The 21,568-nt window shown below is 46.4% G+C and overlaps 2 protein-coding genes across 3 annotated transcripts in view; one reads left to right on the top strand and one right to left on the bottom strand.

The window, feature by feature from the left end:
* Positions 1 to 4,954, top strand: Map6d1 (MAP6 domain containing 1). The gene is made up of 3 exons (XM_076868913.1): positions 1 to 380; positions 4,136 to 4,253; positions 4,874 to 4,954. Exons 1-3 carry the CDS (start codon positions 1 to 3, stop codon positions 4,952 to 4,954), a joined length of 579 nt encoding a protein of 192 aa, XP_076725028.1.
* A 3,739-nt stretch (positions 4,955 to 8,693) lies between these two features.
* Yeats2 (YEATS domain containing 2) overlaps positions 8,694 to 21,568 on the bottom strand; it is a 94,701-nt gene continuing 81,826 nt past the window's right edge. Inside the window, exons 24-31 of one of the 2 annotated variants that reach the window (XM_076868098.2) lie at positions 19,930 to 20,032; positions 18,853 to 18,926; positions 17,126 to 17,205; positions 16,254 to 16,455; positions 14,396 to 14,622; positions 13,496 to 13,570; positions 12,156 to 12,229; positions 8,694 to 10,415 (exon numbers count right to left, since the gene is read on the bottom strand). In XM_076868098.2, coding sequence (XP_076724213.1) covers positions 10,307 to 10,415; positions 12,156 to 12,229; positions 13,496 to 13,570; positions 14,396 to 14,622; positions 16,254 to 16,455; positions 17,126 to 17,205; positions 18,853 to 18,926; positions 19,930 to 20,032 — 944 coding nt within the window. In that variant the 3' untranslated portion in view covers positions 8,694 to 10,306. Of the gene's footprint in view, positions 10,416 to 12,132; positions 12,230 to 13,495; positions 13,571 to 14,395; positions 14,623 to 16,253; positions 16,456 to 17,125; positions 17,206 to 18,852; positions 18,927 to 19,929; positions 20,033 to 21,568 lie in introns of both variants that reach the window. The other variant, XM_076868099.2, reaches the window with a different exon arrangement.

The following is a 21,568-nucleotide window of genomic DNA, read 5'->3' as shown; positions in this document are numbered from 1 at the left end:
ATGGCGTGGCCCTGCATCAGCCGCCTGTGCTGCTTGGCGCGGCGCTGGAACCAGCTGGACCGCTCCGACGTGGCGGTGCCGCTGACCCTGCACGGCTACTCGGACCTCGAGAGCGAGGACCCGGGCCTGGGAGGCGCAGCCTCGCGCAGGGTCCCGACCCCCGCCGGCGGCCGGGACTCTGGCCGGGACGTGCCACTCACTCAGTACCAGCGCGACTTTGGTGTGTGGACCGCGCCTGCGGGAACCCGAGATGCGGCGCAGGGACGCGGTCCGGGGGCGGGCGGCCGCAGGAGCAAGTCCTCCGCGCCCGGCGCCAGGGGGGTCTACGTGCTGCCCATTGACGATCCGGACACGGGTGCAGCAGCGACCACGTCGTACAGGTATCGGGCTGGGGTAGGGACACCCTCCAAATTCACACCCCGTGGTGGAAGGAAACACCCGGAGCCAGGAGGATAGGGGTGGGTGGGAGAGAGGAGGCTCCTGGATCCCACAAGACCTCGACAGCAGCTGGTGGCTAGAGGTCACCGCCTTGGTTCCCTGGCACTGCAGACGCCACCTTTGCTGCTCCCTTCCCTGCCCAGACCCAGAATGAATGATCACTTCCATGGACCAGAATCTCACCCCCTCACAGCTGGCTCCCCGCCCCCAGCAGCCAGGTCAAAGGCCGGCCTTCCGCCGAGGTGAAATCTGCTTCCTTTAACTTCAACCCGGTGGGCCTCCCCACAGCGGGGGTGTGCACAGGCCAACTGGTCAGGCTCCCTCTGCTCTGGGCCCTCTGTGGGAGCATTGGCCGGTCCGAGAGTCCCTTAACATCCCAACTGCCCTTTCGCTGAGGACAAGTCTGCAGGTCCTTACCGTCTCCCTGCCCTGGACAACTTAGGTCTTCATTCTTACTACAAAAATAATTCACACTCGCTCACAGTAGAAAAATTGGAAATGACAGAAATTACCAAAGGGAAAAAAAAAAATCCATTAGCCCCTTCCCAAACCGAGGTTCTAATTCTTAATGTGCATTTCAGTGCATAGAAGCTGACACATTCCTTCATGGTTCCATTCTTACTGTACACATTTTTCCACCTACTTTGGATGTCTGATCATGTTACTAGATGTTCTTCTACAACATGAATTTTAATAAATGTGCAGTACATTATCCTATGGGTTCTACATCTATATATCCCAATATTATCTGCCTACTCCCTTATTAAATATCTAGGGTATCTCTGGTTATGGGGTTACAGGAAACACTACTATTCTGATGGTGCAGCTATTTCAATACTTTAGGAATTTTCCCTTCAGGTTTCCTGATGATGAGGTGGGAGTATAAAATACATGGAAACGTTTTGCCAGTAGTTAACAGCCCCTTAGTCCTAATATGGGGGATTGGCTAATTATGGCATTGCCATGGGACAGGATACCCAGAAGCCTGCGTACAATGAAAACCCAAGACCTTAAACGTGTCTAAGAACAGGTTCCTTCATAGGTGTGCACTGTTCAAGGGATCTGATGGCGGCTGTGGTTGCAGGGTGGGTTTTGTGCTCACTGACACATGCTCAAGCTGAACTGCTGAAACTCGGGTATCCCTGTTGATGGCAAGTCAGACATCATGGCCATAGCTGGGTCTTGCACAGGTCTGACTACTGGCCAATGGGGAGGTGAGCTAGCTGGCAGGGCCAGAATGGTGAGAGGCCCTAGGGTGCAGTACCTTGCAGTGGTTGAGGCTCTAGAAACAAGAACAAGGAGTGGGGCCTCAGGGGAGAGGGTTCCAGCGCAGGGGAGGAGTTCCTTTCCAATAAGCAGAACTGTCTGACAGTAAGCTGTTCCTTACTGGAGATGATCAAGCAAAGTCTGGGCTGTTTGAAGCAGTTCCTCCCCCTAAACCACAGTTCTGTACTGCCTGTGGATTAGCTCCCCAAGCCCTTAGTTATCACTATCCCCATTCTACAGATGAAGGACTGGTGCATAGTCACACAGCTCTGAAGGGCAGAAAAGAGAATAAACCAGTCTATCTTGCCTCAGACCAAATTTGTGACCCCCAGAGGTTATTATTACCTGTCTAGGCCACCGCCTCTGAATCAGTGTCCCAAAGCCAGCAGTGAAAAGAACTGACAATGGGATCAGGGACTCAGACGCGCTCCCACTTTCTGCTGTATAAACTAGGCCTCTTGGACCCTCATATGGAGAGTGGGAACCGTGACAGCAGACCCAGACCCCTGCTCCCCACTGAATTTGGCTCCCTCAGCACCACACCAGCTGGTCTCTGAAATGTTCCACCTTCCAGCTCTAGAACCTGGCTCCAGCAACTGCATCCTGCCTTCCATCTTGCAAGATGCACCTCATCTAAAAGCAAACTGCTAAAGAAATTTAGAAAACAAAGAAAATGAACAAATCCAGTGATTCCACAGGTATCACAGCTGGTATCCACCTCTTGACTTGCCTGGCTGCTGATTTCCATGTGAGGACTGACCTGCTTTGTTTGCCTGGTCATGTGGGCACAGGAGGTCTGATCCTCAGCCATTCTGGGACTCTTTACCCAACCAGCTCCTTTCAGAGCCTCTTCCTCAAAATTCTCTGGGTTGTTCAGTGCCTTTGATCCAGGGTCTAGCTGAGACCTGCAAGAGGTGGCTGATGCAGGAACACGCCAGAAACACTGTCAGGCCTGATACACAGTAGGCACAGCTAGGCTTGTAGTTTTCACTAATCTTCCTGGTCAGAGCCATCCATTTGTCTTCCTCTTCTCTTGGGCAGTCCCCCTAATTCCCTTTGATGTTTCTCTATCCTCTCTGTCACCCTCTCAGCCTGGGCTTCTCCTCTGAGCCCTTCCTTCTCTGAGACCCCTGTAGCCACCCCAGGGCAATGGACTCAGGTTGCCAGACCCAAGGCTCAGCATTAAGAGGCAGTTGGGAACAGAAGGACACGCCCAGGGGAGGACCTGCTTCCCTAGGAGAAACAGGGCAGCAGATGGTTTGGACAGCTGGGCGTTAGAACCTGGCAGCTTCAGAAACAAAGATTACTGACAGGCCCTGGCTCAGCTTACCTCCTGACACTCCAAGGCTCCCTGAGTGCAGACCACCGACAGACACTGCTCTCCCTGCCCAGCCTGCCTGCCCTGGGAGCCCCAGCTGTGCCACTGCCCAGGAGAAAAGGCGCCTTTGTTGACTCAGGGCCTGAAGCCCAGCCAGGACTACGGGTGGAGCAAGAGCGGCCCCAGGCACACGAGGGGGTTGGTGCTGGCCAGCTGGACTCTTACAGAACATCCTTGGACCAGGTGCTCCCAACAGACACAAGGGACCTCGGCCTTCCTGAGCTCGCCATCTAGCAGGGACACGGACAGAATTAAAAGGTCTCCTTTGCTCAGAGGGATAGGATAAAGTCCCACTCCCAGGACAGGAAGCTGGGCTGTGCCAGCACTGTCATTTCCCTCCAAGGAGCTGGCTTTGCCCACACAGACCACCCCTGCCCTCCCTGCAGCCTCACACTGGCTCACGGATTGGCTCCTCAACGCTCGAGCCATGCAAATGCCAGACCATCTAGTTTAAGGTGGTCATTCAGAATCATTCTTTGCGTAAGCTGAAAAGACAGCTTATGTACACAGGATACTGAGTATTACTTTTCTTTCTCAATCAGCCAGATATGGAGGACCTTCATTGTGTTGAGCATTGTCCAGGCTGGTACTTCCTGTGGCCACCACTGACCTGAGCAGGAGGTGACTGGCCTTCACTGGCTCTCAGACTGTGGGACCCCTCTAAGTAGCCTGCCTGTTGGAGGGGCAGCCGCAGGAGGATTTCAGGGGCCCTGGAGGCTAAATACAGAGAGTGCCGAAGGCCCAGTGCACACCAGCTGCTGATGGAGCTCTACCCCGAGCCTGTCGCTCACCTGCATAAGTTTCTGTTACTACTTTTAGGGAACAGGGCGAGCCCAGGTTTCCCAGTGGAGCACCCAGAGGTGAAGGGCAGAGTGGGAGCCTGTCTTGGGTACCTACCTGCTCTGTTAGTTCTGCCCGCCTAAGGGGGATGAAGGACCACCTGGGGCTAAAGCAGGATCCCAATAGTGGACAGGCCCTGACATTCCAAGCAGCACAGGGGAGTGGCCCAGTGGCTGAGCCTGTGTAAGGCTGTGACTCTATGCTCTGTTCCAGACAGGAATTTCAGGCTTGGACTGGAGTGAAACCCTCAAGACCCCCAAAAGCAAAACCAGCCAGAGTTATCACAACCCACACCTCCGGATGGGATGGCGGCACTGGGGCCAGCTTCCAGGTCAGGTGCTACCGGGGCCCTGGCCACAGAAGCCTTCCTTCCAGCGTGGGGATTAGGAGATTTTAGTGGATTTAAATGTTATGATCAGGGAGAGCAGTGCCCAGGAAGTTGTTCTTAACAGAAAACTAAGTTAACTGTCATTGGCCAGATGGGTACCCCCCCAGTGCTGGCTTCTCTGGTGAGCAGGGGTCTCTCTGCCTCCTAAATCCCAACCTTAACCTCAACTACTAAGTACCAGTGACCTTCCTTCCAAATATGTAGCATTGGCCTGGGGGGCTGCTCAGTGTGAAGCACCTGCCTAGCCTGAGTAAGATGTTGGGTTCTATCTCCAGCAACCCAATATGTGGGCCTCCATATAAAATGCAAGAGAAAATGGAAGGGACGTGAGGATTGTTTCCTGATCCCACCCAAAAGAGGCTTCAGGGAGCAGAAAGGAAGGTTCACAGGCTGTGTCTAACCTGCTACTGCAGCGACACTGCTCACGGTTGGCAGCAGTCCCCTTCTGACCTTCAGGTAGTAGTTCCAACTCCTGGACAATGCGAGGAATTCTTTTCCTGGAGCCAGGGGTGGGAGGGAGTTGAGAAAAAGGCCCACTGATGTGGCCACATTTCATTTTTCAGGTCCCTGAAGTGAGGAAGAAGTTCACTCCTAACCCCTCAGCCATCTTTCAGGCGTCAGCTCCCCGAATTCTCAACGTGTGACTGCGTCAGCATGGAACGATGGCTGCTGGAATATTGCTGAAAAAGGAGCCTGGCTCTGTCCTCTGCTTTCAAGAGGAGTGTGACTGCCCGGGCTGCAGGCCTGGCGTGGAGCACAGGTGCAGATGGACGCAGCATCACCAACTCCTCGGCCTCCCACAAAGTGTGTGGGAGTCTTCACATCTGTTTTTAATTGCCATTTGGCCACTCTTCAGTTTTTAAATTTGAGGAACCTGAGAACCAATTCAGTTGTAAACCCAGCTGTCCATGGGACTGAGGAATATGGACGCAGCAGCTCCTTGGCAGAGCCAGTGATGTCCACTTTGGGTGGTTTTCCCAGGATGCATGAGAATTTTATTAATTTTATAACCTATAGTAATCCCAGGTGATATCCTTGGGTCTTTCTGTGATGGCCCATGTTTCAGAACTCAGGTTCCCACCTGCATGTGATTCATGAGATGCTGAAAAGCCAAAAGACGTTTCCAAAAGAAAACAGTACCAATCACAGGGTTTTGATGTCAAAAACATAATTTCTTTATAGCCAAGGTGGCCTTCATGCTTCAACAAAACATTGGGGTGAGTGAAATATTTAAAGACTAACAATGACCTTGGGGTAGTTTTCTACAGGCACAGCCCCCTATTGTGTTTCAACTTCCCCTAACACAGGGATGACTAAACTGAACAGCTGCACACACTGAGCAGGAATTGGTGGCATTTGCCTCACATCATTAAGAACCTTAGAACATCATCTCTACGGGGGCCCCTGCCCTCAGGCCTACTCTGCACACTTAGTGACAGGAGGCTCATTACTGCTGCAGGGACAGCTGCTCCCATCTTTGAAAGGCTCTCCTGTCTCCATAGATTCTAGCCAGTGTGGCTTTGTGGAACAAGCAGGGTCTCTTCTTTGCACAGCAGCCTTTCAAACACTTGAAGGGGTCTTGTATCCCTTCTTGAAAAATACAGGCACAAGCTTGGGACAGTTTGGGTAAGGAAATTTGAGCATTTCCTGTGGCTCTTCTTCCTCTTCAGCAGTGGCTCTGGTCTGCTGAATGGTAAGACCCCAGGCGGTGGCACTGGTTTCAGATCACAACAGGCTCAGAGGGGCCATTTCCAGTTCAGGCTGCCTGCCAGTGTCCCCTCAGAGGTGCTGGCTCTGGCAGGCAGGGCCCTCCCTCACTCCAGCTAAAGAAATGCTCCGATGACAGTCATTTTAAAGGGAGAACAAACCATATGCTTACACAAAGGGTTCTACTGCTTTAGACTTCACTGGTTTGCATGTTTGATGTTTCTGGGCGGAGGAGACTGCCTGCTGGGCATTCTGTGGGGGCCGAGCAGCTTAACTGTACAATCTGACTTTACTAAAATGCAAAAATGCACGCTTTCAATTTCTTATTTTTTTTTTAAATTATAAACATGAGTCTCTCTTCACATATATTGTCCCATCTCTAAGTAATGACTTTAATGTGGCTCCTTCTAGTGTCCCTTGGAGGCTTATAAATGCTGAGCTCTTCTTACTGTGGGCTGCAGGTGACACTGGTGTTGGTGGCACACAGAACCCACTAGCCTCCCTGCTATACTTCAATCCTTCCCACTGCCATTCTGGAATCCAGGGACATGGACCCATGATGCTAGTCTCAGGCTCAAACCCTGTTTCTTCATGACCAGCTGGGACTGGAGGGTGCTTCCATTTCTTCATGTGGACAGTTAGCTGCCACCACTTCCCCCGCGCTGGCTGGCCAAGAGCCTTCATGTTTGTGCACAGGGTGTGCGGGGTGGGGTGAGCTCCATATGGTAACACCAAGTACAGCTGCTGGAATAATTCTTTCTAACCTAAGCCCCCCTTCCCTGGGCACCTCTATTCCTGCCTGTAGCCATTAACACCCTGTGCCCCATGCTGCACCCTGCCTGAGGTCACACTGTGCACCTGGTAGTGCTCTTTCCATCCCAGAGCCAGCCTCGGAGGTCCATGATTCTTTGACTGTAAGGGACACATCAGGTCTGTTGCACCTTGGCTGGGAAAAAGCAGGCCTTCTTGCACCAGAGGAGCTTGAACTCTGCCAGGCCAACTGCATGCCAAGAACCTTCCTGTGATGCGCTGTCCCACGCAATGCCACACACATCCCATCTTCACAGCCTTCCCCAGGAGACTTCCCAGGTGCCTGAAGGAAGTCCCTCCCACTCACTCTAGGACTGAGTAAATCCTCACATACCAAGTGCGTGACAAGAATTGGCTAAGACAAGTCTCAGCTCAGTGCTTTCAACCCCTATCTATCTTACGCACACGGACAGTGCCTGGGGACAGGGAGAATGCATTATAGTAACAGGTTATTATCTCTAAGAGGGGAGTCATGGGGAACATTTTACACTTTATTATACTTGCCAAAATATAATTAAGCATTTTTGTATTCTGTACAGAAAGTTTTTAAAAATAAATGTAATTCAGTCTGTTATAGCTAATTTTAGCAACTGAAAGAGTGTTCAGCATTAATAATTCCATAACCAAGAGACCACTGTGGGAGGAGCCTCCGTCAGCTATAGAGTGCACTACAAGGTCCTTCCACATGTCCAGGAATCTTGAAACTGTGAGATCAGTGCCCCACCTCTCTGTATTTCACAGAACAGAACTCCAGGACCTTAGGTGAAACCCTAACACTGCTTTTGAGAAATGCTAGACCCTACCAGGGGATGTCCTGCAGCCCACCCCAGGCAGATGAGCTGGGGTTGTAGCTCAGTAGTAGAGCACTTGCCTACTATGTGTGAGGCCCTGGGTTCAATTCCTGGTACCAAAACAAACAAAATAAAAGCAATCAGGCAGATGGAGGAACTTCCCCTAAAACTGACTGTTGGCTTCACTCACAATGGGTTCCTTCAGGCAGTAGCAGAGAGTCCCCAGTTAAACACTGCCTATGACATGGATCTGTGCTCTGCAGCTCCCGTCCAAACCCTGAGACAACTAACATTTGGGCCTGAGCATGCCCCATCCTTACTCCACCAGTCTACTCAACTTTTTTTTTGGTTCTGGGAATTGAACTCAGGGGCACTCTACCACTGAATCACATCCCCGGCCATATTTTGTATTTTATTTAGAGACAGGGTCTCACTGAGTTGCTTCACCATTGCTGAGGCTGGCTTTGAACTCTTTATCCTCCTGCCTCAGCCTCCCAAGCTATTGGGATCAGGTGTGAGCCACCATGTATGGCCTAGTCAACTTTCTTGACTTTGACCCTACACAAAGTCCACCCCCTGCAAGTGACCTCTCTGCACTGTGTCACAATGCCTCCTGCAGAAATTACCACCTTCAGAGACCTAAGCTCTCAGTTTTTTAGCTCAAGCATTTCTGTTTTAGCTCATGATAGCAGACGGTAGGGCTGCAAAAGGAGTAACTCCTTTCAGAACCCAGCACACACCAATTTTACTTTGCCAGATAAACTGGTATGTTCCTGCACTGGACAACAGGAGCTGCCTGCCTCTCTACCTTGGCTTTCAGGAAACTCTGGAGCTCACCCATATTGTCCTCCTCCTCTGAGCCATCAGAAACAATTATGTCCATGGTCAAACATGTACCTTCCAATTTTTTTTAGACTATTATGTAAGTGTAATCCTTTATCTTGCATGGTTGCAAATTCTTCTTGGATAGAAGTAGAGGAATTCATTTTAAATATACAAATAAAAGGCTACACCTCTCCTCATTTCAGTGCTTTCTGACCTATCCCAAGAAACAGCTTTGGTATAATACTTCCAACTCAGAAAAACCATCATAAATACTAAAAGATTTATTGTAGGCGTTTTTGTTATACAATGGTGTTACATATTATGATACAAATACATTTAACACACGAGACTATTAAATCATTTAATACTTCTTTTGCAAAAAGAAATTTCCTTAGGCTTTCATATCTGTAATAAATGGATCTCTTCCCACTGGGAAGAGAACACACCTACAGGTCTCACTCGCAATCTACTTGCTGAATGCATCTGGGCCTTATGTACTCAACTACATTTTTAAGGGCATGCCCTTTGCTCTGCTGAGTGGATTTCCTTTTGCATTTGCAACTCTCAGATGCTGAATTTAGAAAGGCAGATTTTATTCAGCCATCACCCAGCTTTCTTTTCCTGACACAAATATCTGTGAAACTCATGAAAATATGAATTACGTTGCTTGGATAAGTTTCTTTGACTCAGAGGTTTCAGATTTTCTTTGAATAGAGTAAGAGCAGGTTTCTAACTGAGAATTAAGTTCTTTCCTTTGCCCTCCACACAGACCACGTTAGTAACCCTGGAGCGGATCCCTCCAGTGGGCTGGATACCTGGCAGTGGCACTGCCACGCTTCCTTCTCCTGTCTGCTCTTCCTTCCCACTGAGGAGGCTTCCCTGATGGATACAAGTCACTCTCTCTGCTTTTGAGCACTGGCATCCCTGTATCTGGGCCTGAGCAGTTCTTTTTCCAACTTTAAGGCACTCACAGGTATTTCTTTTGAACCCTTTTCTTCTTGGGGAAAATTCCGTGACCAAGAAGAACAGGACAATAGGTTCACCATTAGGACAACGATCCCAGCAGAGCCTGTCCAGGTGCTGCTCCGTGGCCACTTGACATCTGAGCTCCTGTGTAGACCCCAGATCTGCCTGGCAAACATGTGACAAATTGGTACACTCATGCCAGGGACCCAGGGTTGTGGATGTTGTCTACTGTAACACACTAAGAGATTCCCAGTCAAACCTTCTCTGGAACTCCGCTGGGACCCATCCATTCCTTGACATTGTGCTGCAGTGATGTTCCTATGCTCCACAGTAAAGGATCCTGCCCAGTCTACAGTCTAGGCCTCTGTGGCTTCTGTAAGGCTCCACTTCTTTCTATAGCTGACTCATCTGGTCTATGAGTACAGGCCCTCCTCATACCATGGCCAGGCAGGAACAGAAAACCACTCACTGAGAGTGAAACACAATCGCTTCTCAGGATGACCCCAGCTCACAGAGGGGGTAACCTCGGGCCTCCTAGACTTGTTTCCCTTCTCCTGGGGATCAGGCCCAAGGTGCCCCCAGGCACAAAAGGAAGGGAGGGCCTGGTGCTCTCAGGGGCCTCTTGGAGCTGGTAGAGAGGGTGAGGAAACCCAAGGTGACAAAGCATCCATCCAGCTTGGCTTCTCTCCAGATTCAGGGAACAGACTTCTGTCCTAAAAGGGCTCCACCTGGAACCCAATGCTCTGGTGTCACGTTTGGGCAGAGGCAATGGTTTGGTAGCCATGATATTTCAGGCACACAGAAAACAACCTCCTTTCCTGAACAGGAGAGTCGCCACAGTCGCGCACTTCAGCTCCATCTTCAAGTCCTGCTCTGCTAGCGGCAGTGTCACTGTGCTCACTGATCCTCGTTCGAGACGCCCATGTGCTTGTTGGTGAGGAAGTCCAGGAAAGGAATGCTGCAAATGGCCTGGTGAATGTTGCTCACTGTAATTTCTTTGGGAATCCTGGTCAAAAACATCCAAAGGGTGTTATTACATGTAATTCTCCCAAGCATATCTAATGATAATCTACTTGATTAACTTACCCAGGACCAACCCCTGCACAGGCCCTATGGAAGGGGATAATGAGTGACAAGCTATAGCTCAGGGGTTAGGGAGAGCCAGGCGCATTCTCTCTCTGACCTCCTTTCCACCCTGATGAACAATCTGGCCTGTCTCCAACCACAGTCCTACTCAGGCCTCAAATCACACCTCCCAATCATAGGAAGTAAATGGGCTTCAAGTTGGCTGAATGATTAGGAATAAACCCTATTAAGGACTGAGAAAAGAGAGAGGAAGTAAAATGAAGAGCAGAAGAGGATGACATGCTTGTCATTCAATCTTGGCAGACGAAAGGCTGAGTCAATGCCTCGTAGCGCTCCGGAGCCACATTCCCCATCTCTCAGGAAGACGGGAGAGGGAGTCATGCCAAACCAAGTGTGAGGTTAAATGTTCTTGCTCAAAACACTCAAGTCTCTGCATCTCCAGGGTCAGACCCTGGAGGTGAACTGGGCCTCAGAAGGCACATGTTTTGCTCCCAGGTTTCAATCAAACATCGAGCATGAATGAAACTCTGTCTCCCTTTTTCCCCCACTTAAAATGTCTATGCTCTCTGATGTATGATAATCCTAGGTCTTATATAATATTCTTCTGATTTATGACTCTTCATGTCCTCAGGCCCTTTGTTACAACACTATGAATTCACAACAGCCTTTGGTGTAACATGATAAGTAATATTCACTTCCTTAGAAAGGAAAGCAGGATGTGGCTCATCTATCATTCCCTCATGATCTTGGAAAAAAGCTATATTCAGTGCCCAAAGAAAAATAGTCAGCAGAGCAGAGAGATGAGACTGGGGGCTACACAGCCAGCAAGATTTGTGTCTGGATTTACGTTTATCATCTATTTGCTGTGAAGGCCAGGGAAGATTGCCTTCCAAAGCCTAGTTTTCCTAAAAGGGGAAAAATAGGCCTGCAGTAAAAAATAAATTAGGCAATAACCACCACCACCACAACATATAATGCTTGGCCCTAAGGTATGACACATATTGTCTTTAATTGCAGAGAGCTGTTAGTGTTCTACCCTGCAGAACAGAAAAATGTCCTGGGTGGCTGTGGAGTAATGTCCAGGAGGGTACAGACTCTCTGGCAAGCTGAGTACAACCAAGAGGTTCTCTCAAAACGACAGAGTAGACCCTTTAGTCTGTCTGGCTCTAAGAAAGTTCCAAGCACTGACAACCCTATCTCCTACTGGGCTGACTTAAGTATTATTATGGTTTGGATACAGTCCATTCTAGTTTGAAGGAACTGACTGGGTGGTAACTGTAGGTGGGTGGGGCATGGCTGGAGGTGGGTCACTGGGGGCATGCCACTGGAAGGGTGCATCTTTCCTGTGTCCTCTTCCTCCACACCTTCACTCCTTCCCTCTCTAGGTCTCCCTCTCTGCTTCCTGACCCTACCATGAACTGAGCAGCTTTCCTCTGCTGGTCTTTCTGCCATGATGGGTTGCCTCACCTTGGGCCTAGAGCAAAGGGTTGACCATATGAACTGAGATCTGAAACAGAGCCCTGAATAAACTTTCCCTCCTCTAACTTGTTCTTGCCAGGTATGTTAATCACAGTGAAAAAAGTTAACTAAAGCAACATCTTCGTGGGCAAAGAAATGGTTAGGAAATGTTTACATACTTCACATCACCAACCAGAGATACCTGTTGTGCGATGCTGTCTGGTATCCAACGGCCAGGGCCTGTCTCAAGATATCATTCACCAGCTGCTCTGTGGCCTGCAACAGAAGATGCTGTTATTCTCAAAATGGCCACCTGCCTTCTGACAAGAAGGGATGCATCTGACCCCACCCCTCACCCCAACTTTTGAAACAACTGTAATTAAAGATTAAAAAATCCTCAAGGAAAACTTAAAAGTCTGAGTAATAGACCATAAATGTAGAGTTCATGATTCTGAAAAATTATCAACTGGGATTGTTTTCATTAATCAGATATTATTTTTAAGGAAAATCAGTGAGGGCTGCTACTGAGGCATTTATTGTTGGAGGAGATCCATCAGGGAAGAGGATCAGGGTGGGTATGGAAATTGTGGCTTTTCCATACTCTTGTCCAGGGACAGTTGTAGCTGTTTTTCTACGGTCCCATGCAGAAAAAACCCCCAAGGCTCTGTCTTTGCTATTTTCCAAACAATAAGAGCACTGACTCTCACCCCAGGATACTTTCTTTTTGGTACCAGGGAGTGAATCCAGGGGTGCTTAACCACTGAGACACATCCCCTTTTTATATTTTATTTAGAGACAGGGTCTCACTAAGTTACTTAGGGCCTTGCTAAGTTGCTGAGGTTAGCTTTGAACTTGCAATCCTCCTGCTTCAGCCTTCCAAGACCCTGGAATTACAGGTGTGAGTCACCATGCCCAACTTTCACCCCAGAATACTTCTTAAGAAGTATCTGAAATGACACAAAAATATCTGTAGAGCTGGGGTGTAGCTCAGTGGCAGAGTACCTGCCTAGCTTGTGTGAGGCCCAACACCACAACAAAAATAAAAACAAGGGCTGGGGATATAGCTCAGTTGGTTGAGTGCTTGCCTTGCATGCATAAGTTCCTGAGTTCAATCCCCAGCACCACAAAAATAAATAAATAAATAAATAATAATAATAATAAAACCTCCCAAAAACTCCAGTCTGGAATAGACCATCCTGCCTGGTGGCCCCTCAGTGCCAGTAAGATCTGTATCTGGATTTACGTTTATCATCTATTTGCTGTGAAGGCCAGGGAAGATTGCCTTCCAAAGCCTAATTTTCTGTTTCTAAAAGGGGAATAGGTCTGCAGTAAAAAATAAATTAGGCAATAACCACCACCACAACAACATATAATGCTTGGCCCTAAGGTATGACACATATTGTCTTTAATTGCAAAGAGCTGTTAGTGTTCTACCCTGCAGAACAGAAAAGTGTCCTGGGTGGCTGTGGGGTAATGGCTATACCCCAGGTCTACAGGGCACAGCTACAGTTCTTGGTCCCTCTGCCACCAGCAAGCACCCACCTTTAAGATCATGTCTTCTATGACGGATGCATACACATTCTTGTGCAATGCCACAGGCTGCAGGGTGATCCCAATCTGGAAAAGCAGAAGAAAATAATTTGTTCCCATTTCTACATTAAAAATAGCATCTTTCCAAAAGCAGACTTTTCTAACACCCAGAGATGCCTGGCTGGAAGAAGGGTTCCACAAACAGTCAGACAAAACTTAATCCTGTTTTTACTTCTAAATCTCTTTCATGGGGGAACATGGCTGGGATTTGTCATGAATTCTGAGTGAAAAGCCTAGAATCGACTCAATGGCCCTGTTTGCAAGAGGTAAAGATGTACTTGGAATTTGCATATCTTTACCTGGTCCCGTTTTTCATCTTATCCTATAAGGGAGACAAACACTGTCTTTTACTTTGGGTCCTGAGCAGCTGACAGGCGACAGATGCTAAGAACTGCTAAGTTTCATCGGGTGGATAAACAGCTCTCATCTGTATCACAAGGGTAGTATGTATCATGTCTATACGACAGTCAGGCACTCGGGAGCTATAAAAACGTTAGTTACAGATTACCCACTGAAGTATAACTGAAATCATGACATGCTTCATGAAGAAAAGGTGCTTGTCCTGAGGCAGGAGACTAAAGGAGAAGACAAGTAATAAACTGTCTATATCTAGCCATCTTTTCTTCAAGTCCACGTTCAACAAGCAACCTTTTCATGTGTAATTTTCTTGCCCAAGAACTCTGAGGTAGGAAGTGGGAAGTGCAGCAAGCATACTTGAGTTACTAGGCAGAAGTAGATCAGACATTTACATCGACATCACCAGGCAAGTCTGGGGTCTGAGTTTATGAGGCTGAACCTGCATATCTCATACCTGCTCTGTTATCTATCAACACCAGAGGTCACAGGCCCTACCTTCTGTGTGACTTCACCAACAAATTCAGACCCTGGAGTTGGTGGCAGGTAGAATTTCATTTCTTCTTGTTTCTCTTCCTGCTCCTTTTTGATGTTTATCTTTAATGGCTCTGGGAGGTTGAGGATGTCCACCTCCTCCTCGTTTTCTGGTTCTCTCTTCTGAAACTGCTGCAGATCCTCCAGTTTCCGGCAGAGGTTGTCAGCAGAGGAGAAAGATGATGGGCACTCTAAATGAGAGGTAATCAGTCTTATGACAGCTGTGGTGACAACAGAAAAGGGCTTTCAATCTACATGGACCAACAGTTTGAGGAAGGCAGATAAGTCTCAAGGGAGCTGACCTTCTTTCCAGTTCTAAAGTTCCATAAATCTATCAAGATGAGAACTAGTATTTCATGAGGTGGATGATACGACAGGCCCCATATAATTGCTATCTAAGACCAGAAAGTGCATAATTCTGACTTCTACCACCAAAAAACAAAACAAAACAAAATAATAGGCCATCCCCAGACCCCTGAGTATTAAGGATTGAACTGTTTATCTTTTATTTATTTTAGCTGGGGGAAGTGGTACAGAAGGAGTGGTACCAGGGATTGAACCCAGAAGCGCTTAACCACTGAACCACATCCCCAACCAGTTTTATATTTTGAGACAGGATCTCGTTAAGTTGCTGAGAGCTTTGCTAAGTTGCTGAGGCTGGGTTTAAACTTGTGATTCTCCTGCCTCAGCATCCCAGGCTACTGTGGTTATAGGCATGCACCACCACGCCCAGCTTTTCTTCACCTTTTAAATCTGGGAAATTCAGCAATGTACAGTGAAGAATATAAAAAACTACCTACATCTTCTCTGCTCAGAGAGCAGTACTGCTGATATTTAGTATGCACCATGTTCCCAGTTTTAATAAGCTTTTATAAAAAAGCCTGAGTGTGAAGACAGTAAAGTCAGTTCCAGGACACTTCTTTCACTTCATAGATGAGTAGGTGAGATCCAAATGAGTATAAGGTGAGGTTATGGAACCCAGCAAGATGGTGGCAGGGCATTTGGCTCCTGGCCTTTTCTGTTTTATTGACTGGATTCTGACAAATCAGCAAGTCATGCTAATAGAAAGCCTAGCACATGGAAAAACCTGCGCTTTCCCTAATGCACCAGTGAAACACTGTGGCAATCAATGCAGTGTCTGCCCACCAAAGAGTTTAGAGGCGGAGTCAGATAGCCCCTCATGGTGTCAAGTGCTTCAGAAGATCAAAGAAAGGAAAGGTCAACTTGCACAGGGTTCTCACAAAGTTTCCTGGAGAAAATGAGACTTATGCTAAGTCTTAAAGGGGCCACACCTCTGTGCTCCACATTCCCTCAGTCCCTACTTGAAAGTAAGACTCAAAATGTTCCTCCTCCCCAGTTACCTTTTATGCCCCCGCCACCACAATATAGCAGTTGTTTCTTTATTCTGTCATCTACATTATTATTCACATCCTATTGGGTGGTGTAATTCCTAGGTAGGTGTGGAGATAAAGTAACAGATAAGCCACAGGCCCCAAGGAAACAGGAAGACTTGTCAATGGGGGTTGAGGGTGGGGTCCTACAGCTCCAAAGGAAGTAGAAATCATTTCTATTTGGAGGGAGGAGGTGGATTAGGAGACTTCAAAGAAGAGACGATACTGAGGTGGGGACTCCCCAACAGAGCATGCCTGCCAGATGGCACAGCTGAACACTCTTGGCTAGCAGGCAACATTTGTCCAGGGGGCATGACAGGAGGCAGGCAAAGGCTGCTGCCATCCCTTAGCTGAAGGATGAAGCACCGAAGTTGGCCAGGGCCGAGGATGGCAGAGCCCTGGGGCTGGCAGAGCCCTTGGGAGAGGCTCACCTGGTTCGCTATCAATCTGGGTCAGCACATCCTCAATGGAGTCCCCATCATTTCTCAGGCTCTCGGGATCTGGAGGGGTGTAGCCATGGCAGCGGCACCAGTGAGCAATGTGCTTGGTTTTAAGGGGAGTGAGGTGGTGAAATCTTGGATTCTTCTCTAGTATCTCCTGTAAGACTTTTCGCATTGTCATTGCTCTTTGCCACTTAAAAAAAATTTTTTGAAACATAATTAAATCCTTCAACTTACTTAGTAGTTGTGTATTGAAATAAGTCACGCAATTAAAAATCACTGTACTAACTTCTAATATTAGAATCATTTTTGTCTAAGGAAAAAAATGGACTCTATAACTTTCCAGTCTTGGGGGCAAAAATGGGAAAAGAACCTCCATTGGTTCCCTAATGCTTATAAAATAAAACAGAAACTCCAAGGATTGGCATGTAAAGCTTTTCACCCATCTCAACCTGAGAGTCCCCATGTCCCATCCCCAAACCAACCACACTGGCCTTCCTCCACCACTTCCTAAACAGGTCTCTGTTTACTTATAGCCCCACTGTCTCTGTCACAGAGGCTGCCATGTTTTAAGTACTCAAAATATATATGAATTCATTTTTATACTCTGATATTCATAAAAAAACTTTTTAGAAATGTGAGAGATGTTTCCATACCAAGGCAGGACATGAAAGCAGGCCTTTCAAAGGCAAGCTATATGTCTTTGAGGAATAAGATTTTTAACTGAGGAAAACAGTTTAACATCAAATATTTTAGCAAAATATGCTGCAAATTTTACCACTGCTCCATGACAGTCAGAAGGCATGGTGTTTTGCACAACTGGCCTTCAGTGGCTGCATACGAAGAGGCAGACAACAGCTTACCTCAGCGGCTCTTCTTTTCCCAATGTTCCAGCCATAATACTGTTCCACAGACTTTGCAGAGAAGCAGCTGGCATCTTCACCTAGAACGCACACACCCCGCAACTGAATAAAGCTGTTGTGATTCAGACAACCCTCATTTGCTGGAGGCATGTCCCAGAGTTTCTTCAGGCCTTTTTACGGGACATACATTCCTAATTGGGCAAAGCTGAAGTGCAGCACAACACAGAAGGGTTCTCCTGATGAGAGAAGGCCTCCTGTGTACTCAAAGTAACTCCCTCCCTGGGAAACTGACTTCTTGATACAGACAGGTAACCTACCACCATGAAGCTATTAAAATAAGTGCTAATCACACTCCCCTAGGAGCTCTGGCCTTGCTATCAACTCTGGCAACAAATCATAGCTCTTCAGAGTTTCAGTTTTGTTTTTATTTTTTGAGAGGAAGCCTTGCTAGGTTACTCTGCCTGGTCTCAAACTCAGGGTCGCCTGCCCAGGCTCCTGAATAGTTAGGATTCCAGGTATGCACCACTGGGCCTCTTACCCATAAAATGGGAAAGCTGAGAAAGCTGATTTTTTAACTGTCTAATATTATTTATCTGTAACTAATTTTTTCTTAAAAGTGATTTTGAATTTTCTTCTGCTGGACCGAGAAACTGTCACTGAAAATTTATTTTATTTATTTTTAAAAAGATTTTTTTAGTTACAGGTGGACACAATGTTTTTATTTTACATTATGTGGTGCTGAAGTTCAAACCCAGTGCCTCACGCATGCTAGGCAAGCACTTTACCTCTGAGCCACAACCCCAGCCCTGAAAACCCAGCCCTGAAAATTTATTTTGAGCTACCTCAGAATGAACCCTCAAACGTCCCCAAACTTTAACTAGGGCGATGGGGGGAGTGTAATTTCTTTGTCTATTCAGATGGAGGAAAAAATTGTAAGGTGGTCTGAACGAGCCTATCATTTTAAATCACACAAAATTAAGTGGCTGGAGGACACTCGGCTGTGTGCCTGCCCCAGAGATGCTCAGGATGATCTCACCCCAGCAAACACCTACACAGCCATCGGAGATCTAGCCCTCAACCAGGACTGTAAATTCTGTCAGAATAACGGGGGCTAAGATGGAGATCATTCAATCTGAACAACAGGAAAGACTTCATTTTGGAGGTCTTGAAAATTGTGTGCATTTCTACCAGGAGAGTGAATTGAGTTTAGAAGAAGGATGAATAGTCTTTAAGTCACCCAGAACTGGTCTACACGCTGCCTTAAAACCCAGAGCCAAGTGCTCGAGCAAGTTACCTAATGTCTTCACCCCAGTTTCCTCATTTGTGAAGGGAATTTGCCACCACCTGTCACACAGGAGATGGTGGTGGTTAAGACAGCAAATGTCATGAGCGCCTGTGGGGTCTGGCACGCTGTAGGTAAATGTTATTTTTTTTCCCCTTTCTAATGAATAGTAAAAAGCTAATGCACAGTTAAATATTTTATAATTTATACTAAAAAATGTAAATAAATTTATTCTACAATGAAAATGGTTAAAAATTAGCTGGATGACTAGGACACTGTGCATTCTCAGATCCTGCAAAGCAGCCATTTCTAGCTAAAGCCTCTTAAGATAATAATTGCCATACAGTATTAACTTACCATACCAAGTGACTTAAGTGGACTCAATATCCCAAGCAGTTCACAACTTTTAAAAAATGCATTCATATACTCAGTACAAATGTCTTACTTTTTGCAGTAATTAATGGAATCTTCTTCACTACCGCTGTTAACAGTTGCTGGATAGTCTCCAAATGGTCTATCCTGAGAAGGATAAAAGAAAATAATTGGATAAACACACATAGCAGTTTCTAACCCCACACACATATAATTATATACACAATTTCTCTTTTACATACACAATTTCTCTCTTTTTTTTAAATTAAAACCATTATGTGGGTATATTTTTCTTTCTATAGATAGAACACTCTTCCTTTATGAAGAAGGCTATGCTTAGAAAGAAACTGTCAAGAATAAACAGATTTTAGTTACACAAATGTACACATTTTAAAACTAAATAGCAACATAATCTTTTTTTGCAAGGTGATCAGAAAAATTCTACCATACAAATGCAGGTCACAGGATTACAAGGTGATGCCGCCATCTGTCATGTTAAAGTGGCTAAGCATCGATTGTCCTAGAAATTTGAGATACTCCAAAGTATGTGGTCAGAGTTAGGTTCCTGATGTCGGAATCAGAAAACCTTAGAACCTGGGTGCAGTGGCTCACGTCTGTAATCTCAGCTACTCTGGAGGCTGAAGCAAGAGGATCACAAGTTTGAGGCCAGCCTCAGAAATTTAGTGAGACCCTATTATAAAATTTAAAAATAAAATGAAAAAGGCTGGGGATATAGCTCAATGGAAGAGTGCCCCTGGCTTCTATCCCCATACCAAAACAAAACAAGAAACCAAGAAAGCCTCAAGCAGCACTTTTAGACCAAAGTGTACACAGCTCATCAAGAAGCAGCTCTGTAAGAACAGGGTGTAGCCAGCTACAAAATGTGAACACACTGGAGCGATTTTAGCCTGAGAAACTTTGTCCATTTATCAGATAAGCACCTCTGGCAAGCTTGATGAAGGGAGTTCTGAAACCCTACCTGAGGCTTGCAGGCTGTAAATCAAGTGTATCACTGTATAAACGAAGGCTCTTCAGCTGTGCAGGGGCTTAGCTCTGCGCACACATACTCAACTGTCACAGGCATGATTTTAAAAAAACATCATAAAAATACCCATTGCAGAACTCCTTTAGAAAATATTAGAATATTTACTTAATGACATAGTTTCCCAGTTCAGAACTTTCTTCCGTTTTCACTGCTGTCTGACCCTCCTGAGAGAGGCAGCTTGGCCCGGGAGTCTCTGGTTCAGTCTTCACTACAAGAACAACAAAGAGAGAGCTGTCGGGGTCAGGCAGTGCAGGGACACGTGCAGGCAGACAAAGCTCTTCCACTGGAGCTCAGTGAGGAAACTGCCCCTCCAGCTGCTGTGGGGACGCAGCCAGAAGACTGAGATGGCTTCTGTCACCACAGGGCCAGCACACAAGGGAAGAACTGTTAGCTTGGGTCTTGGGGGAGCAGCTCCAGGCTCATGACAAGGTGAGGGCAATAAAATGGTTTTTTAGATATTTCTTAAAGGCCACAAACACTGTTAGGTAAGATCTCTCTCTCATAGTCACTTACACACTCCCACAACAATGAACAATGCCACATGAAAATATAGCTAGCTGGCCTATTATTATTACTTTTTCAACATCATCTCTGCTGCTAAAGTTCATTAACTTTTGGCATTTTCCTAGAGTTCTGAGATACAAGGCAGAAAGCAAAAATCAGATCAATTGTGCTTGGAAACTTCCAAGCTAATCATATTAGGCTTTCAATATTACAGGTTGAGCATACTTAATTCAAAATCCAAAATTTTTGAGTTCCAATATGATGCCAAAGTAGAAAATCCCATACCACAAAACTGTTTCATGTATCAAATTAAAATACTGTATAAAAATACTGTATAAGCTGGGTGTGGTAGTGCACCCCTGTAATCTCAGTGACTTGGGGGGGCGGAGACAGGAGGATTGCAAGTTCAAAGCCAGCCTCAACAACTTAGCAGCCCTAAGCAACTTAGTGAGACCCTGTCTCAAAAAATAAATTAATTAATAAAAGGGTTGGGGATGTGGCTCAGTGGGCAAGCACTCCTGGGTTCAATCCTCAGTATCAAAACCAAACCACACCAAAAGACTGTATAAAATTATCTTCAGGCTATATGTATAAGGTATACATGAAACATAAATCAACTTCATGTTTAGACTTAGTCCCAAGGTATTTCTCATTTCATTATGTAAATACTGTATTCCAAAATCTTAAATTTGAAACACTTCTGGTCTCAAGCATTTTGGATTAGGGATACCCAGATTGCACTAAATCTACTGATAGAAGACAGCAATGGCTCAGGAGCATGTGCCTTCCTTTCTTTCTACTGTCTAATTTGATTTGAAAAATCATGATTATACAGCTACTGCTTCTGTCCCAGCTGCCCTGCCTCTATTCTCTTTCCTTGACAACCCTCTCTGAACATCAACATTAGGTAACTTTCCAAAAAAGACTTCAGTGTCATGAGCCCACTCAATATTCTTCAGTAATTCCCTTTAACAACAGGGATCTACAACTGAGATATACATCTTTTTTCTTCTTCACTGATGCATAGCAAACATTCAATAAACAAACCCTGAGTTCAAAAAATTTTAGTATACATACGTATACATACACCTGGGTACCCACCATTCAAATCAAGATGTATCCTTCCTGCCTCTGGCAGCCTACCTTATGCTTCTGCTGGCAGTTCATCTCAGAAAAAGATGACTACCTTTTGCCCATTTAAAAATCTGTAGTTCTGGAATCATATTGTGCATGCTTTTTT

This window comes from Callospermophilus lateralis, chromosome 10 (assembly GCF_048772815.1).
Source record: "Callospermophilus lateralis isolate mCalLat2 chromosome 10, mCalLat2.hap1, whole genome shotgun sequence".
NCBI classification, from domain to species: Eukaryota; Metazoa; Chordata; class Mammalia; order Rodentia; family Sciuridae; genus Callospermophilus; species Callospermophilus lateralis.
This window is presented reverse-complemented; position numbering and strand designations above follow the sequence as displayed.